Here is a 20,319-nt window from a genome sequence, read left to right as displayed (position 1 = left end):
GGGCTTTCAGGTTGTCCGTCATCCTCAGAGAGCCAAGCAGTCAACATTTGCGAGTCCCACCTCCTAGATCAGTTCAGGGGAGCCCGTTCTACTCAGTTCTGGGGACTGAAATGTGACCCTGGCCTGGCCAATCAAAGCATCATATTCTCCTGGCCCCAGGGTAGGTCTAGGGAGGGCTACACGACCTAATCAGAACCAATAGCAGTTGATCTTTAGGGCTTTGGACTGGAGGAACCTAGAGAGAGGCACCCTCTTGAAACTGGGTTGAGGGAAGCGTGAAGCAGCTGAAGGACCCCAGGGAAGAAGATCCTGCCTGAAAGTGAAGACAGCATGGAGACAAGGGGACACATTCCTGCTGATGCCAAGTGAAATGTACATCCAGTGGGGCCTAACTTTCAGGAACGTGAGCCAAGACATTCCCTTTGATGGATTAAGCCAGTAGAAGTGGAGTTTCTGTCGCCTGTAACCCACGAGTCCTGATGGATACAGGTAGTCCATGTTTCATTAAACTCTCTATAAACACCAGCTACAACATAAGGCGGCACATAGTAGGTATTCAGGAAAAGTGTTGAATGAATAACCGTCTCTCAAACTATATATTGGCCAAAGAGCCTGGCAGGTGCTTGGGATCTCATCTCTAACCTCTGTTTTCAGGTCAATCCTAGGAGACAGACACTGGTATTTTTATCAGTCAGGCCAGGGATGGGAGCAGCAAATTGGGCTTGATAAGGAGAGAAAAGTGCTTTGCGGACTTTGCCTTGTGGAAAGGGAAAGCTGGCTTTAAGGTGAGTGAGCTCCTGAAGCTCTGCAGGGCTGATACACAAATCCATGTCATTTTCTTTTTCAGAAAACACATGTGTTGTTTTTTTTTCTCATGTAGCCCCTCCCTCCAGCCTCCACATCTGTCCACATGCTTCTTGTAAAACACTACCTCTGTTTCTCCTCTGCATCCAAGGCTCTTTATGATGGGACTTCAACCAACCTTGCATGACCCATCTCCTAGTCACTGCCCCTTCACAAAGTACCTGAGCATGGATGATTTAGAGCTACGCTTCTCAAAAGTAGTGTACCTCTAGGGCAGCAGTTCTCAACCTTCTGGCCCTTTAAATACAGTTCCTCATGTTGTGACCCAACCATAAAATTATTTTTGTTGCTACTTCATAACTGTAATGTTGCTACTGTTATGAATCGTAATGTAAATATCTTATATGCGGGATGGTCTTAGGCGACCCCTGTGAAAGGGTCGTTTGATCGCCAAAGGGGTCGCAACCCACAGGTTGAGAACCGCTGCTTTAGGGGAATTTACAAAGATATGAGGCATTCTTTGAGGTTGTCAGAGACTGGAGGGTGCTACCGGCATTTGGGATTCAGGGGCAAGGTGCTAAGTGTCCTGAGTGTAGGTAACACGCAAGGTACTGCTCTACCCTCACTGCCAACAGTTCCCCATTGAGAAACTCTGTGCCAGGCCACTTTATCCACCATCTCCCTCTCACAAAGGACCTGGCTGTCCCTGGGCCTTTGCACACACTAGATCTCTCTTCCCTGTCGGGCACACTGCAGACTACCAAGGTCTGGCTCCAGGGAGCCTCACCGAAGCCTCCCCATAAAGTTAAGGCCCTTGTCCCTTTACTGATCTGCTGCTGCTCCACATCCTCAGCTTCTAGTCATTGTGCCCTAGTATCACCTCCACTATTATTTATTAATTTTTTTATTTAAAATATTTATTTAAAAAGACTTGACCTCACTCTATAAATGAGAAACCAGGATCACTTACCATAATTAGAAGGTTAACATAAAAATAGATATAATGTAAGCGAAGCAATATTACTAAGTTATATGTAGACACGGTTCTCTACAAAAGTTCCTGAGACTAAATTCTGTCTCTCTGTGTAGAAGGGAGATTGACCCATGAGGTCTTCTCCTTGATGTGACTAATCACAGGATTTGGGAAGAAACTAAGAAGGAACATTCTTTCTCACTGTGTGATTCCGGGTGTGATTCAACTTATCCAATGCCAGGAGCTTGTTCCGGAGTCAACGACCTTGTCTGCTGAGGGCCTTGCTTGGGAACTGGAAACATTGGCTGAGCAAGGGACACAGGGCTCAGACAAGGTGGGACCTTTGTGGCCTGGAATTTCTGAGAGCTGAATTGGAGCTTGAAGTGGGTCTGGAAAGATGAGGAGCAAGTAGTGTGGAGGGCAGGGGGCGGGGGAGAGGGTCCTTTACACAAGGCAGCTGTCACCACCTCCTGAGACACATGCTTGGCTGCAAATCTCTCTCAGAGCACTGTGAGAAGCATCCCCAGTGGGCTAATTTTCTATCGATCATATTAAAGAGTTTATTCCAAAATACTAAAATTCCCATATTCTAATATTAAAAGTTTAAAAAAAAAATAATTCCAAAAAGTTGCCTTGGGCTTTGGCATCTTGCAGTGAAGGTGCCTTTACTTCAAGCTCCTGGACAGGACTCCTCACTTCATCCACAGACATATCAGTCCAGGAGGACTCTGATGGCTAGCGAGTCAGAGGAAGATGCTAGTCCACTTACTTTCAGCACTTCCCTTGTTCGACATATTGCTGACCTGAACTCCCAAACCCTCCATAGCTCCCCATTTCCCAAAGGGAAAATCTCTGGAATCATTGCAAGGCATTCAAGGTCTTCCCCTTCTTGCTCCATTGCACCCTTCCACTTCCAGCCTCTTGCACTATGCATATCACTCTCAGCTAAGATCTGGATACTAAGTCTTCCTCTCTTCTCTTCTGAGCTCCTTCCATACCCAGGGGTGTACCATGCCCACGAACTCTTGCATTATAATCCACCTTGTTGTTTCTACAACTAGGCTTTAAGATCTATGAGGACAAGAGCCATACTGCTTCTTTCACAGTGTCCCTCCTGTGTGCCTAGCACAGTGATGAGCCCATAGTGCAATCTCAATAAAGATTTCTCAAGAAAATGATCATCCCACCTGGGAAATACTTACTAATAGTAGATATCAAATCTTGAAACCTTTCCTTAGGAAAGAGTGGGTTTTCCAGTCCTCGGAAATACAGTTTTAAAACACCGGCGACGGAATTGATATCTCGTTCATTTTGGTCATCCACAAGGGGGTCTTCACCTGTGAGGAAACAGGGGTGACGATAAGGAGGCGGGGACCATGCAGATGGCAGAAGAGAGGACCCAGGCCAGCCTGAACTGGAGCAGGCAGATGGGACCTCCTCAACACAGCAAGTTTAGAGTTCCCCCTGCAACTGATTCTGTAAATGTTCAAACCTAGAGGAATGTTGTAAAATTGAAATAATGACCACCCACCACCCTTCACTTACACTCACTTTGCCACATCGACTTTCTCTCCACTGGGGCTGCACAGTTTACACTCCTACTAGCAACCCAGGAGAATGCTTCTTTTTCCCCCAGCCCTGCCCATGGAACGGTGTCAGCCTTCTGAGTTTTTGCCAATTGGACAGGGCAAATAATCTCTCAGGAGAGCAGCACTTTCCAGGTTAGTCAGGGGCTACTGAGCTAGTTCACACCAGGAACTGATGAGCTAGGAGGGCTTCTGTGGGGGAGGTGAGAGGAAGCAGGGAGCAAGCTGCCCCCTCTGGAAGGGGCTGTGAGAGGTCTGCACAATGGTGTCTGGCCCGCCTCCCAGGACAGCCCAGGGCACTCTAGGACTGGCAAGCCATGAGGAGGAGAACTGGAAACTTGTCCTTGGCTCTCTTTTCCCTGCCTCAGTAGGAAGAGGATGCGTGTCACTGCAGGGCCTCTGCGAGCCCCAACGTACTGTAGTGCAATTCAGAGAACGCCCCCCTTCCTTCCTGGACTGGGGCTGTGGCATCTAGAGCACGAGCCAGAGCCGCCTCCCTCCTGCCCTCTTGGCTGTGCACCCTTGTGCAGTGCCCAACCTGCATGACCGAATGTGGCAGCCAGGACACTGCTGCTCCTTCCACAGGTCAAGCTCTCAGATGTCCTCACGGGAAGAGAGAGAATGCTCCCCACAAGACTTTCTCATGGGGAAGGAAGAGAAAAAGCATGAAACAATCACTGCCTGTGCTGATGTAGCACATTTGCACACGTGATCTCTAAACCTCAAGCAGCATTGCAGGGCACCAGGGGGGCGTGGTTCCAACACCACCATTCTCTCCTGGGAGAAAGCTGAGGCCCCAGCAAGTGAAACAACTTGCCCACACTCATGAAGTCAAAACCAGACACTAGCCTCTCCCAGACCTCATACTGCTTGAGAGATAGCCCTTCTTCCACCTTTTCAATTCTGCCTGCCTCCCTCCCTCCCTTCTTTCTATTCCCTCCCCTCCCTTCCCCTCCCTTCCCCTCCCTCCCTCCCTCCTTCCCTTCCTTCTATCCCCTCCCTGCTCCCTTTCCTCGCTCTTTCCTTCCCTCCCTCCCTCCCTCCCTTCCTTTCTTCTCTCCATTCCTCCCTCCCTCTTTCCTCTATAGTAGAATCCCAAACTTTTTCTTTCTTTCAAGAAAACAGTTCCTATGAATATTTAACATATAGAACAAAACTGTCTTAATTGAATAGGGGGAGAGGTCCAAGCCTATCTCTTCAGTCTCCCTCTCCCAGTAGCAGCCCTTGGGCCCCCTGAAGGACCACACGCATTCTAAAACTCTGCACTATATTAAGCTGTTTCCTTATATTTACCACACGTTGCTCCTGTGTTTTCATGATGCACAAGTGAGCTCACATGTCTCCATATTAGCTCCCCTTGTTAAGCATGATTAACGCACTGACTTTGTACACACACACAACATTCACTCTTGCTCTGACTCCCAGAAGACAACTCAGTCCATAAAAGGAGCCGTCCAGAAATTCCTCCCTCCTAGCCTAGGCCTTGGGCTCTCTGCAACTAGTCACTTCTGCTTCCGGAAATGAATGGAATTCCAGAACTCGAGGTGAGCAGGTTCGTGTGCATGCTGGCTTCCTCAGGAGGACAATGACAGCTAAAATGTCAGGCAGGTCGAGAGAAGCTGTGCTCACACTTAGCTAGTGTATGTCCTGGGGGAGCTAGAATGGTTAACAAAATGGTCCTGCCTACAGTGTACTCTCAGCCAGCTCACCTGGAAGCTAAGGCAGGGCTGTGTCCAGGGCAGGGGATGAACACACTGTGTGCTTAAGGCTCCAGAGGGCCCTGCTGCGGGACCGGCACGGCAGGAAGGTGCAGGTAGTCTCTCTCACAGGGCAGTTCTCTGTGGCCACAGGGCCACACATGCCCCTCCTGAGGCTCCTCAACACGACAGCCCCTCCTACGTCTCCTGGTCATACCCCTCCTCCTGGGGCAGGAAATAGTATTGGGAGGGCCAGGCTGAGGCCAGGATGTGTCAGCCATACAGGCTAAGAGTCCAAACCCCTGTCTTGAAGGTGCAGGGCGAAAGGGTCACTGGGTCCCTTCCCCTCCACACAGGAGACCTGGCAGCCCCCTCACCTTGATGTATAAAGAGGATGTGGATTGGTTTGTGGGGCAAACAGAGATGGAGAACTGGCCTGGGAGACAACAGCAAGCCTCAGCTCTCCCCCAGGCCCAGCTGCCCAGTCCTGTCTTTCCCTAATGTTCTTTCCTTCATTTTGTCAGAAGATGACAGGAAGATCTTAACACTGGAGAAGTGAGTCTAAGATTTATTGACAGCAATAAAGAGGAGAATAATAATAACCTCAACTAAAACCCCGGTTGACTTGTGTGAGAAAAATAAGAAAATGGGTTTAGAAATAGTAAACCAAGCATGTCTGTCCAGAAGATTAAGGAAAAGAGAGTGGTGCTTTCAACCTCCCCGTACAGGAAACGTGGGCGAGACCATCTGCTCCAGAGAAGGGAAGACCAGCTCTCTGAGCAAGTGGTGAAGGTCAGGCACCCTGCACGCGCTGGGGATTGAAATTTTACAAAATAAAAGAAAGGAAGGAAAAACACACAATGTCCTGGTTTGGAAAGAAAGTCCTGTCACACGTTTGAGCATGTAGGCCGTGGAGAGTGGGTGAGAAAAGAAATGCTGAGCCCGGAGCAAGCTCAGGCCACCTGGCTGTTGTTGGGAGTCGGGGTGGGAGGACAGGGGGAGAAACACAGTGGGTTTTCAGGAGAGGTGGGAGAGGTGCCCCTGAGGGTTAGCTGGGTGAGGAGCCTAACCCAGGGCAGTTGGTTGGTGAATGTCAAGAAAGAGAAAAGAATAAGTGAGAAATCTGGGCACTAGTCAGCCCAAAGAAGCCAGGAATGGATTTTTCTTAAAAGAGACATACCAGGAATGATTCTTCTGGAATTAGCCATGCTTCACTGTAGCCTCAGGCTGGCGAGAGAATGAGATTCACTTGGGAATGGTGAAGAGAGGGAAAGGAGCCAACCGCATAGCAAAGGAAAAGCAGAAGGTATTCTTTGCGGCAGAGATTTGGGTCAGGTGATCTCTGCCCTCCAGGGCTTTGCCTGGGGTGATCTAAGGCTTGTTAGGAGCAGAGAGTCCTTATAAATTTCATATCATCCCTGCAAGGCACCCAAGCAAGTGACAGAAGGTGTTACATTTAAAAAAACCACATCCAAGAAGGAATGAAGGCAGTGCTTCTGGGGTGGGAATAGGGCCTGGCTGCCTGGTACAGTGAGGTTACTTACAGGACATGGGGAAGCAGGAAAATGCAGTGAGTTTACCCATGAGATTCAAGGAATTCTCTATAATGGGATGAGCCCAGGAAGATGGGACCAGCAAAGGTTCCTGACCATATCTACTCATTTACAATGAACACAGGGCAGCAGGGGTGCTAAGGAGTTAGGGAAATAAAGAAACAAAGCTCTGGACTGTGCTGTCCAGTGTGGTCAAGAGAAGCTCAGGGAATGATGAATACACTTCCATCAGGGATGCTGATGGGGAGACCTCTTGCTTTGTGGCCTCTGTACATGCTGTTCCCGAGGTGTGGAATCCCCTGGCTCCAAGTCAGAGGCCTAGGGCCTCAGAGGGCTGTGCTGCAGGCTATGGTGGTGACCACCTGGAGCTGACAGAATGCTTTCTCCACCCTGAGCTAGACCTCAGGATGGAACTGGGAAGTTAGGGAGGGGATGAGTGTGCACAGGAGGCAGCCCCTCCAGGGGAAGCTCTGTAATAAGTAGGGAGAATTCTAGGGCCGGAACCCCAGGGGAGGCCTGTCCAGAGCACAGCCAATGGGGATAAACCATACATCTCCCAAGGCTGTTAGAACAACAGGTAAGGAAGTGCTTTGTAAATTGGGTGGCTCAGTTGGTTGGAGCGTCATCCTGTACACCAAAAAGGTTGTGGGTTCAATCCCTGTTTAGGGTCAACAGATCAATGTTTCTCTCTCTCTCCCTCTTTCTTTCTCTCTAAAAATCAATAAATATATCCTCAGGTGAGGATTTTTAAAAAAAAGTTGGGATGTGCTCTATTGTGGGGAAATGGGTTTGAGATTGGGGGCCTCGGATCAAACTTAATATCAGAACCACTCAGAGAAAAAGGAAGTAAGTGAGAGTTAAGAGGAGTAGACTGTGGAGATGTTATTCTTCCAAAATGGTGGTGAACTGGAGGCAAAGATATTATTTAGGATGTGAGATAAGCACCTAGTGTAAAAAGCAGAGGTGGATTAAGAATTGAACTCCTGACCCAATGAATCCTCACTTTGCATGGACACTGTCACTGGCCATCTATCTGTCCCCATCAGGAATCTGAGGCCAAGGGAGGTTACACGAAACAAGCCACATGTGCTCCTATTGTGACAGTCACTTCATTTCTAATAAGCTTTACATCCTTGATTAATCAAAGTGAGAAGTAGATAACCTCACTGAGGGTGGGAGGAATGTATACTCTCTTCCTCCCAATGTGTAGTTTTGTCAAAAACACTACATAGAAAATTAAGAATTAGGATATTCTAAAAGCCACTCAGTGTTATCTATGTTCTTCCAATGTTTGTAAAACATAGCAGCCTTTGCAGACTCACATAATCATTCCAGAGAGCTTTACAAGGCCCTCTTTCCCAGCAACCACTATATGGCCCACGAGAAAAAGCCACCCATGTGTGCTAGTAAATGCTTAATAGCTAGCTCGTTGGAGGAGAAAAATAAAAATAAAAGATCTTTGTGTTTGCCAATTTCCGTGGTGTAAATACTCCCACCATGGCTGATTTCAAGCTACCAATGTGAAGTCACTGCACACCACTGGCTCTAAGACATGTGCTAACACCCACCTTGGCTTCCCCTGGCCACAAGCTTGAAATGGTCACTCTGCACCTACCTCTCTCAAAGGAATTTTTGATGTCATTGACTTCAACCTGAGATCCTGGCACTCGGAAGATCCCTTGCTGCTGGAGTCCTATAAGAAAAAACAAATAAACAAAAAAGAAAGAAAGAGAAAAATGCCATAAGGCCTTGATCTCATCAGACCACTGGGAACTTTGATGACTCACCCCACTGCTGTCTCTTTCTCCCACCATCCTTTGTAAGAGAGTCATTCCCCCAATGAAGGTGTCCTGGTAGAAACCCAAAATAACCTTTGAAATGAAGTGTGGCTGACCAGAACACTCAGACACATCCTGCTTCATATGTCTGTGTCTCTTGTCTGGGTTTGGAGGAAAAGGCCACGAGAAGTTTATATCAAGACTGGATCAATGAATAACTTCCAATTTAACCAATAAGTCAGCTCAGGCAAATAACTGGTTGGTGCCATGGCTACTGAGTTTACCAGTTGCATTGGCACCAAGGAGTTTGGCCTGAGTTTATAAATGCCATTTGAGTGAAATAGCCACAGAGATTTTGAACAAGGAACAAATCCACTGCCTCAGCCCTCCCTCCCCTAACACAGACATTTCCTTCCTTCAAGGAAAGCTAGATTCTAAAGTACATACTGCCCTGGTATCGAGAAATTTAGAAAAGATTACATCATTAAAGAAAAACAGTCTCATTTTTCTTAAGCGTTTCTACAAGGCCAGAACAAAGGAGACCCTAATATTTGCCCTAACAGTAATGACATACAGCAACCCATAGGGTTGAGGGAATTGAAAAACCTCCCTCCTTTTAAATGGGAATTAATGGAGGATACTCTGATCCTTTTCCTGGATTCAGTTTTCCTATATAAGACAACTCTCCACATTATAATTTAGGAAAGAGTTTACTCTTAAAAGGTAGGCTTTTGTCAAAGTTTGGTTTGTACAAAGCATTTGCTCGACAGAGGCTTGTTTATTTCTTTCGTTAACCAATACTGACTTTCTACCCCCTATGTCACTGGCCCACTTGTCCAGTCACATTGGCCTTCGTCCCATATTAGGCCTTTACACTTGTCTTTCTCTCCACCTGGACTGCATGGCTGGCTTCCTCTACTCTCTGGAGTCTTAAAGGGCCCTGGAGTCTTAATTACTCTCTGGGAGAGGTTTCTCCTCACCACCTTAGTTAAACCAGCCCTGCCTGCTCCAGTCATTTGTATTCCCTCTTCATTAGTTTTTAGGCATTATTGCTGCTTGAAATTAATGTTTATTTCTCTGCTTGTTTATTTGCTTGACCTTCTAATTGGTAATATAAGCTATGTTATATTGGCTGGTATCTATATTCCCATTGTCCAAACAGTGCCTACTATGCACTCTGAAAACAATATTTTTGGAGGAATGAATAAATAAATCGATGAAAGCACGAGTTAAGTGCTGAGGATACCGTGGTTAGCAAATCCCAGACACTGTGTTTCCTTCATGGAGCTTACTACACACTTGCAGTATTAACTGACTGACACCAGCTGCATTCAGTGCTCAAAGCACAGAGCTCTGGGATCGGGTGGGAGTGAGGAAGGAGCTAAGATGGTACTCCAGTCCATGCCCTCCCTGCTCCTCGGTTTTCCTAGTTCCTGGGTCTTTTTTTAAAAAAAAAATTTTTTTGTTTTATTGCTTAAAGTATTACAAAGAGTATTACATATATCTCCTTTTTTTTTTGCCCCCCTTGACCTTCCCCATTCCTGGGTCTTTCTATCCCTGACACACAAGGCTCAAAAGATAGCACTCAGAAAGGCAGCTGTTCCGCGAAGCGTCTCCCCTCGGAAGCAGAGCAGTGACAGGAAGTCTTCCAGATGAATTAGTATCCATTTCCTTTGAGAAAGCCTAGCACCTGCTCTGGAAAGAGCTGAAAACACTGCCCCATGATTGAGCTTACCGTATAAATTGATGTATCGGATGCAGCTCTCAACTACCAGCGGGATAGCTTGTCCCGAATCCTTAAGAAAAAAATTTGTGAGTTTTATTGGGCTTGGCAACCACCATGGGAGAACAGACATTGCAAACACAGATTATAAACTCAAGCCAGAATATTAGTACCATCAGATTAGTAGGAAAACAAGCAAGGAATTGCTAATCCTAAAGGCTCCACAAACAGTTAAAATAGAAAGTCTTCAGTTAAGTGCAAAAAAAGGCATAGCTATGATAATTTTAGAGAAATGCTCTGACTTCTTACTCCGCTGGGAAGGAATCAGGGCCCAGGAGGCCTGATAGGCACTCTGGAAGCGGGGGAACCCACTGGGTGGAGGGGCTGGAGTTGGCTCTTGCAGGGTTCTCTGCCTCCCACTCCACTTTGCCCCAACTCAAGCTATTCTCCCAGGGCTCAGGGATGAGAAAGCAGGGCCACGGCCTCCTCCCAGGACTGCGGTACCTAATGCCAGGATTAAGAAGAACGCACTATGGGAGACGCCAGGCTGGACCCAGGGGCCTTTTGAGCTCTGAGAAGGGAAGACCAGTTCCACTCAGGATGTTACAACCTAAACACCCAGACAGATACTTGTTTAGCAGTGTTATAAACAAAGGTTCTAGAAACAGTAAGTCAGCCCTTGACCACTGAGTGGCCAACTTTAGTCAAACAGGCTGACTAAGATGCAATTCTAAACATAGGCATCTGGGGTGTGAATGTATTTTCAATTACATTTTCCTAGACTGGTCCATGGCCACCAAGGGCTGGGCAAGGGATAATTTTCTTTTGAATTCTGTGATTGGTTGGTCTCTCTGCTATTTCAGGTCACAAAAGAGCACTTAATATTTTTTAAACTCTCTTTAAAAGGGGTCATATTAAATGACCAGCCTCCTCAGACAGTGAGGAAACAGTAAGGCATTTGCAATATGCTCTTGTGAAGGGCATTCGGATGCTTTCGTGGCTCCTTTGCACCCCACCTGGGAACTCTCTCCTTGACTGACTGCTCAGGGAGGGAATAACAGCACAGACCCACTGGCGACAGGCAAGGCGGGCCCTGTTCTAACGTCAGCACTACAGACAGGTTTCTCCAGTTGAAGGGGGCTACCGGACCTTTCTAGTAAGTACCTGGTTCCTGGTTCGAGCATTTCTTCTTCCTCTGATAACAAAAAATAAACAGGCAGCAGAGCAGGAGAAAAAGAAAAGATTATGCAGGAGTAAGACCAGTTAGAGTGAGCAGATCCTTCAGAGTCCGTGAACGCCCAAATGCAAGGGCAGCCAGCAAAGGTCCGGGGGGCCTGCCAGCCAGCCTGCGTGGGGCGGGGTTCCCTGCATCTCAGGGCCTCGTGGGAGTTCCTTTCAGCGTTGCTGTCTTGGACACCAGGTGACATAGGGGCTTTCAGTCCTTGTCAGAGTGGAGGAACAGCGTGCACTGAGCCCTTTCCTCATCCCATCCCTAGCTTCTCAACACAGGGGCTCGTTATTCACTAGTGGGCAAGAGCCCAGCTGCCCACACACCTGCAACGCTGCCCCTGGAATTCAGCCCAGGAAAGCTCATTCCTGGGAAAAAGGGAATTTTACCAAGATCATGTGTATCACGTGCCCTTTGGATGGCTCCCAACAGGATTCTGCCTGATTCCAAACTCCAACAGCTTCCCGTGCTTTCCTACCAAACAGCCTGGGTAGCTTGTCCTGGGTAGCCACGGGGCTTAGTTCCCTTCCTACCCTACACCCTCACCCTAGCACTGAGAACACCTCAGGGAACCCAAAGCTGAGAGAGGCTGGGGGAGGGAGGGCAGCAGGGTCAGAATGCCTTCCCAGTCGTGCCTGTGCTTTCACTAAGGCCACTGAGCCGCCCCTTTTCAGGGGAGCACGCTCATCCCCCCCATAAGTGCAGCATTCAGGTGCTGGGGAGGTGCTGTGTCCCATCCAGGCTTCCGAGGAGCCAAACTAAGAAACTGGAGAATGTGCATCGGCTAGCGGGTGTCATCTGTCCAGTTGCCGGCGTCTCAACAACTGGAATTATACGTTGGCTAAACCCACCTGCCTCCCAGAACTGAGCAAACAGCCTGGTCAGATGGGGCTCTGTGTGCAATCTCCTAACAGCTAATGACAACGGTAACAGCCAACATGTCCACATGGCTCACTGGGTGCCGGGCGGTGCTCTGCAAAGATGACGTCTCTCAGCTCATTTGTGTTACTAGTATCACACACTGTGAGGCAGGTAATTACAGAAACAGGGCTTTATAGATACAGGGTGAGGACTCCCCCTCTGCCCAGGGGCAGACCTCCCAGGCTTCAAATTTTGTAATAAAAATGGGTTTCTTTCTATCTGAGAGGAGAAAAAAAAATATCAAGGATTCTGAAAAAGGTCAATTCAAAAAGGTAGGGCCCTAGAAATGTATTATATAACTCCAGCAAAATTTATCTGTCCTTCTCAACTTGGGGATGCTTCCTTGTTCCTCAAAAACAGGCCTGGGGAACCTTTTTTCTGCCAAGGGCCATTTGGATATTTATAACATTATTTGTGGGCCATACGAAATTATCAACTTAAAAATTATGTTGCTATGAAAAAGTATCTGTGCTCCTAGATTTATTGAATTTCGAGTCCCATCTGCAGTTGCTTCGGCAGGGCCAGACCAAATGATATGGCCGCAGGCCGGACACTTTCCGCCCTGCAAACCATCGTAATCATGGGGTCCCTGTGATGTTATTTTATTGGAAAGCCTTTCACAGGTTTGGCATTTCAAAGCTCGGGGTTCTTAGTCCATGCAGAATGTTCTTCCAGATAGCATGTGAATCATAAGAGAGAGTTAAATTCTGTTCAGAAGGTGAAGAATTGGCCACGTTACACTGCCCTTTCATTCTCTGAAAGTTAATAATCCTTGAGAGTAAGACCATGCTGCATGCAAGCTTGTCTACACACTGCCTCTCTCACAGCAGGTGCTCAGGAGTTCGCTGAACTGCACTGTCAGGATGTGGCATAAATACAGTGTAACTATACAGAAATGTAATCATTAAACATATCTCTTTCTTTTTCAGTCAAATAGTCCCCTGAGGAGGCTGTGCCCTGGATCAGTGCTCTGGGGTGTCCCTCTTTGGGGGGTCTTTTCAGAACCAGTCCACGAGCCCACCCTGGCATGTGCCTCTTGCCATTTTGTACCTCCAGTGGCATTGCAAAGCCGAGCTTTGAAAGACCAGGGTGTCCATCCTAACGCAAAGTTTGGCACCACTGACAAAGGCCATGCTGCAGGCTCTGAGGAAGATTGGCCAGCTGAAGCAATACCATATCATTAGAATGAGAATGTAGCTGCCCAGGGTGGCCACCTCCAAGGGGCAAACTCTCAGGTGGCTGGAGAAGTTCTGATGTGTTTGTCAGGAGGAATAAAGTAGGATGACCGGGCGGTCTCACATTATGTAGGAGCTGCCTACTGAGAGACTATTTCTTCAGACAGAACACTTAACTTTCCAATCCTGCCAGGTAAGCACCAGCTCCTTCCATGTCCTCACTCATCGCCCATTTCCAAAGAGCTGAGCAAAGTGGAGAAGGCATCCCTGTCTCTGAGCCTTTGTTATTCTGTTTCTCCTTTCAGGGACTCCTCTGTCCTACCCTCCTTTCAAAGCCCTACCTCCTCCCCAAGCCTCCATGCCCTGTAGAGCACAGCTCCCCTTGCTCTGAGCTCGCACAGAGCTTGTTTCCATGGGGATAATTCACCAAGTGCTCATCTGAATCACCTTACACTTTCAGCTTTCTGTGTTGAAATCCTCCTGACTGACACTTTAAGCTCCTGGAGGGCAGGGAGAAGAGTTTACACGCCTTTCAGCCCTGCTCAGCTACGGAGAGGGCCTTTTCGGAGGTGCCGGGTGCAGTCTTGGCAAAGGAGGGAGGCTGAAGAAAGAAGGACCCTTTTGACACAGCCTCATCCTCCTGTGACCTATGAGATGGCAGAGTGCTCACTCAGGGACACCTCCAAATAGGACCTCTTTCCGGATGCACCCCACCTTTTGGGACTCCATGCCTCACTCCTCTGAGGTATCCTGAAGCAGCCCCTGCTGCTCCCCACTTGGGCAGTCTCACTTGTGCCCCACTGTCCTTTCCCCAGAACTCAGCTCCCAGGCAGAGACAGTCCTGAGATCAAGGCATCCTGCGCCCCACCCCTCCGCAAGTCCTGGGTGCACCTTGAGGATGGAGGATAGAGGGCAGAGCAGGGGAGCCTCCACTACCCAAAACTGTCAGCAAAGCCCAAGAGCCGTACTTTCCCCTGTTGGACACCAGCCTTCTTTTCTGCAGAAAGTGTCTCCATTGGATGGTGGTGAGCTCTGAAGTAACTGGCGGGGACCTTCTCTCTTGCTCCCCTTGGCTAATGCTAAGAGTGATTCTCCACTTCCTCAGTCTTTCCCCACCTGCTGCCCTTTCAACTCCACCACCAGCTGAATTTGCCCAAGCCATTCCATCAGGTGGCTTGATCCTGCACCCTTTGCGTCCAAGAAGCAAGAAAGGCAAGTGAAACTCACCTAGTGGAACCGCTTTCGTTTTTCGTTTAAGGTGTAAAGGGTTAACCGGGAATTCTAAAGGAACTGCCTCAGCTCTTCTCCCTTCTCCAAAACCACCTAACAAGAAGCAAAACTGGGTAGGAGGGTGTTCTGTCACCCAGATTTTATGTTTCCTTTGCTGGTATAGTCTTGACTAAAAAAAATGAAATCACACTGTTGCCCGCAGGGATTTTCTGTGTGTTGCTTCCAACCAAGCTCTTCTTGGGAGACGTGGGTGTGAAGTGAGGCAGGGGTTTATCTGACTGTCCCTTCAGCTAGTGAGGACCACAGTTCCGGAGCAACGGCATGGGGCTGGCAGGGACCACCGTGCTGGCATCTCAGCCCCACATGGACTTCACCGTGATCTTACCCCTGAGAATCACAGCAAGGCATTGGTTAGAGACAAAAGCAGCTCTGATTAGAAGCCCTCACTGAAGCTAAGCGCAGGCTGCAGGGAGGAACTAGTTCGTCATAGGGCCTGGCCAAGGGCACAGATGGAAAGTTCTGGTAGGTGGGGGCAGGGCTGCTGGCCGAGGGGAGGAGGTGGAGAAAGGCTGCCGTTACATTTGGCATATTCGCGGACTCTGCGGCTCCCAACAAGTACCTTAATGAACGCTTCCATACAGCCGTTAAATAGTTTATGGTTACACACTGAGAGAGGCCTAGGTCTCCTCATTTTCTGTGGTTTAGGGGGAAGACAGGGGGGCCTAGGGGAAAACGGAACAAAAGAAATCAAGAAAGTAACCAATGTAAACATACAACTGGGAAAGACGCTTTTAAAACCCACGACCAGAGGAGAACACAAAATGCAGATGGAAGCCCCTGAACCCCTGCACAGTGGCGTCCAATGCTCCATCGGAAGGCCTTTGAATGTTTAGGGGATCTTAATTTACCCCGATGTCAGGCGGGAGCAACAATCGTGTAACACAAATGCATTCTAAATCATAGCCGGGAGATAGTAAGCGTCTGGGAAACCACTGAACCTCCATCAGAGGCTGTCATCCTGCAAAGCTGACCACATGGAGGGGGACTCAGGGGAGAGATGGAATCTGTAGCCCAAGAAAGCAAGAGACTTCCAAATATGATTGGAAGGGTTAATTTTCATTATTTTGGCTTAAATGTATCACCAAGTCTCAACTCCCAACGTACCAGGGCACTGATCTTCCTAATGCCTCTTGGCATTTCAAATGCACTTGACTAATTTTTATTCCATTGATCCAAGAGCCAGGCAATTATCATTCTCATTTTAGAGATGAAGAAACTGATGCCAAGAGGGAGGCTGCAGTTTCTTTGGGGTCCTGGGGTGACCAGGATGATGATCATATCTTGTCCTTCAGTCAAGTACACTTCGATTACGGCGCTTTCAACTCCATTACCACGCTTAACGTCAGCTCAATCCTGTACGTATGGCCTCCTTTTAAAGAGGCAAAGACAGACCTAGAGAGGGGAACTGGCAGAGCCAGACCCCAAACCCAGGTCTCTTTAGCTCCAAATCCAAGATTTTCCCCACTGAGGCAGTCATGGAGCCTTAGGGCACTTCTTCATTTCCAGCCAAGGACTCGCCCCTCCTATTAACCCTTGCCAGTGGAGGACCCGTAGGGTTAGGTTGAAAGTGTCTTGCTTTGCTTTAGGATCTCCAGTCCCTGTGCTCCACTCTTGGCCACAGGGAGGGAAAACCGCAACACAGTTCACCAGGAGCAGTGAAGCAGCCACAAACACTGGACCAGTTTCCAGAGTTGCTCACCATGCATACGCCTGGGTTGGCTTATTTGCTCATCTGCGCCACCCAAGTTGGCCTGACTCATGCTGCCAGCCTTCCAGGGCAAAGGGCTCTGAGGTTAGGAGGAGTCCTCCCCCACATCAAAAGAGGCAGTTCATTTTCAAATGGCTTGGTTCACAATTTGGGAAACAACAAGTAGGGACCCAGCCAGGCACAGATAATGTCCACACAGGATGAGCCAAGACCTGGTCCCCAGGTCTTGATTGAGTTCTGTAAATGGGCAAGAAATCGTACGGGCTTTGGAGCCAATCCAGGTGAACGAGAGTCATGCTGCCTCTGCCCATTGGCCTTGTGCGTGTCTCCTCAATAGCCCAGCCATCCTAGAAGCACTAACCAACTTCTCCTCGGCGTTTGAGTATTGAGCAAATGCTGCTAGCTCCAGGACATGCATGGGCAAAGACACAGCTGAATCCAAATATCATGCCACCCAAACATTGGAACCAAAATAACAGCACAGACAAAAATTTTGAAAAGAAACAACAGGCAAAATTATTTCAAGCCCATCTTGGATCTTTTGTCAATTTGGTTAGCTAAGTCCATGTCATTTCTGTTTTGTAAGTTATTTACTTTTAAGGATGTGGGTATATAGGGCTGGTATTTCTTACAACACATCTGCTTTTTAATTTCCAAATTCCAAAACAGAGTGGCAAAAAATGTGACACAGGGCCATAGGTTTCAAGTGCTGAAATTTGGAAAAACTTGAGGATAGCAACTTTGCTAACTTGTCCTCATAGTGTTTTGGGTTTCTGTTTTTTAACGTTGTCAGATCATTTCCTTATCTCACATGGCATTATACCCTCACAACAATGCTGTGAGTTAGGTAAGAATTATTAAAACCACGTTAGACATAAGGCAAATTAGCTGATGAGAGATTAAGAAACTTGCCCATGGTCATGGGAATGAATAGAAGTCAGCTCTTCCTACTCCAGGTTCATGTGTGAGTGCAAAATTGGGAAACTGATTTTATCACAGAACATTCAGCAGTAGCACTAAATTATCTATTAACTCCCATGGCCAGCGAGAGTAGAGACTCTTAATGCAGACTCTTAATGGACACCCCATATCAAAATATCCTGGTGCCCAGCTGGTGGATTTCCTTAAAATAAGTCCTAAGGATTTTTTTCCTTTAAGTTGATAAAATGGAATAAAGGGCAAATAGGATACTTTTCCCCATTTCTCCTATAAAAATCCAAGAAAACAAAGGACTGTTGGAATCATAGGGATTTCTTTCTTTGTGTGGTGCTCTGTGCACTGACTGGAATCTGACAAGGAAACGTAGCTATCCCAACTTTGCATGACATCAAATAGATACCGACTTACTGAAATGCTGGGTGGGGCACAAAGTGGGGAGCAGGGGGGCAGCTCAGCCAAGGAAAGTGGGGCAGCCTAAGCCTTCCATCTCTTCTGCTGCTCAGTTGCAGAGCAAAAAGGAAAGAAAGAAAGAGAGGCAGGGAAAACAGGAACAGAGAAAGCCACAGAGAGGAAGATAGAGAAACCAGAGACCAATGTCCCCTTTCTGCCTTTCAACCAAGATGAAAATTAACATATGTTGGCAACACAGCACTTGGCCTCAAAATTACTGTGACCAAAAGGATGGTGATTAGAGTCTTCCCCAATACAATGTTCAAATATTGCAGTCCAATGGTGGTCAGGTTCTTGGAGGCTGTGCATGGGTGTTCATTGGGTTGTATCTGTTTGGACAGAAATCTCCAGTGATTTCACCTCTAATCCAGACCATAGGGGCAAATCGACCTGGATTAGGGAAGACAGTCTTTAGTTTGAATGATCAAACCTTACACTTGCATCTGGCTTTGACATTTACCATACACTTTTCAAATGCATTATTGTGTCTGTTCAGCCTAAATTACAGGACTATTATGAATTTGGGCTATCATAAGATAAGATTCTTAAGTATGAGAAAAAGCTTATGTGCAAAAACTGGTCTATCTATACAAGGCCAGCTGTGACTTGGCTGAGGGGACCTGCTCAAATGATTATCCACAGTGGCACTGACCTTGGGCAGGAAACCATAGGAAATACAGAGAGCCACAGTATAGAAACATCTCACCCAGGGCCTTTCAGATGAACTTAAAAACCATTACCAAGTTGACAGTTCATTGCACAATAAGTTAAAAATGATTTGTGAGAGTAAGGGGAAGCTTTTAGTTTACTAACAAATTTGCCTTTGACCTTGGCCAAGGACCAGAGCACAGACCAGGGGTCCTCAAACTTTTTAAACAGGGGGCCAGTTCACTGTCCCTCAGACCGTTGGAGGGCTGGACTATAGTCTTTAAAAAAACTATGAACAAATTCCTATGCACACTGCACATATCTTATTTTGAAGTAAAAAAAACAAAACAGGAACAAATACAATATTTGTATTTGCATGTGGCCCGCGGGCCGTAGTTTGAGGACCCCTGGCGCAGACGGTTGGGTTTTCAATATAGTGCAATGTGTCTAAGTGGGAGGCCTAGTAATCCTAACTTGGGCTTCCCAGGCGCTAGTTCAAAGAGGGTATGGAAGACAACATCTTGGTGCGCTTTATTAAAAAACAAAATCCCCCCCCCCCAATAAAAAATAATAAAAAACCCTCAACTTTTCTCTGAGGTAGATGTTGGGACCTGGCCAAGGACTGATGACAGCTCTCTCCTGCAACCTGCTGGAACAATCTTCTCCCACGTAAATTCTAGGAATTCACAGGAAGCGAGGAACAGTTCAATTCATCCCCCATCTGTTTCACCATTTGCAAATTTTGGTGTAAAATGTGGCTTCTGTTGTTTTGGGACTAAGATAACACCCTCTTGCCAGAATAAATAAATAAATAAGTACATAAATAAATAAAGGGTCTGTTTCTAAAAGTTTCTTAGAAAGTGACCCTGCACATCTGCTGACCCGTGTGCCAGAGGTCCTCGCCTGGCATAATGAATCATCCAGATGTTCCCAGAGGGACAGTTGCACAGGCTAAGCTTCTGGACGCCCTCAGTCTCCGCCATCCTGGGCCTGGCAAATTGAAAACCCCAGGGCTTTCCAAGCCTCTTCCCAGCCATTTCCCTTCCAGATGAGGAGAGAGTGCAGGGTTCATCCTCCCTCCTGCCAAGTACGACAGCTTTCCAGGATTCTGGGTCACAGGGAAGAATTTGTGGGGAAGGATGTGATCAGGTCACCGGGCCCAGGATGAGGCACCTGATGGAAAAGGGCAGGCCTCTGGGTCATGGCTGAATCCATGTTGGGCAGTAGGAGAGCTATTGCTGGGAGCTCGGAACACACGGGCTCTAAGAACAACCTGGGCAATGACAGGCCTGCTTATGGATCTAAACTCGGAAAGTGGAGGAATGGTCCAGTCGCTGAAGTCAGCCGTCAGCTACCAGCTGCTGAGTGGAAAGTGTTCACTGGCTCTGGTCTGCTCAGGGGAAAGCGCAAAGGGTAATGCTGAGCAAGCTGGAGAGAAAGCAGAGTTGCCCGTTTGTTATTTTCCCAACGAGGGACTCCCCATCCAAGTGCGGGTGAGGTCCAAAGCCAGGGTTCGGGGCGTCTGCGCACGCTTATATGGGTATGCGCATGCATATGTCCAGATGTGTGCAATTCCAGCCAAATCCAAAGCCTTGGCAAATGGGGACCCTAGGCTGGGCCCCCCAGCTCAGCTGGGCAGTTTGCTCAACAGCCATATAACAGATAGGAAGACAAGTCAACCGCTACCGCACAGCCTCTGGCCTCTACCGGTTGCCCTCAGCCACTGCAATACATATTAATGTCCCGGATGGCCAGTGCCATGGAGTGGGGGGGTACCCCACTGACCCATAGCAGCTCTGAAAGCACCCTCCCCATCACCAGCCTGGCGGGGGCATGGCTTCCATCT

General features: G+C 47.8%; 1 protein-coding gene across 5 annotated transcripts in view; it reads right to left on the bottom strand.

The window, feature by feature from the left end:
* SRGAP3 (SLIT-ROBO Rho GTPase activating protein 3) overlaps positions 1-20,319 on the bottom strand; it is a 230,801-nt gene that overhangs the window by 22,863 nt on the left and 187,619 nt on the right. For 2 of the 5 annotated variants that reach the window (XM_070390687.1, XM_070390690.1), the window contains exons 12-16: positions 17,784-17,870; positions 11,279-11,309; positions 10,127-10,187; positions 8,229-8,306; positions 2,980-3,114 (exon numbers count right to left, since the gene is read on the bottom strand). In XM_070390687.1, coding sequence (XP_070246788.1) covers positions 2,980-3,114; positions 8,229-8,306; positions 10,127-10,187; positions 11,279-11,309; positions 17,784-17,870 — 392 coding nt within the window. Of the gene's footprint in view, positions 1-2,979; positions 3,115-8,228; positions 8,307-10,126; positions 10,188-11,278; positions 11,310-15,287; positions 15,391-17,783; positions 17,871-19,075; positions 19,902-20,319 lie in introns of those variants that run through there. The other 3 variants (XM_070390688.1, XM_070390689.1, XM_070390691.1) reach the window with 3 other exon arrangements.

The sequence above is a fragment of the Myotis yumanensis genome, unplaced genomic scaffold (assembly GCF_028538775.1).
Source record: "Myotis yumanensis isolate MYYU_CA2020_CCGP unplaced genomic scaffold, mMyoYum1.0.hap1 SCAF_14, whole genome shotgun sequence".
NCBI classification, from domain to species: Eukaryota; Metazoa; Chordata; class Mammalia; order Chiroptera; family Vespertilionidae; genus Myotis; species Myotis yumanensis.
The sequence above is the reverse complement of the archived record's forward strand: the minus strand, read 5'-3'. Positions and strand labels throughout refer to the sequence as shown.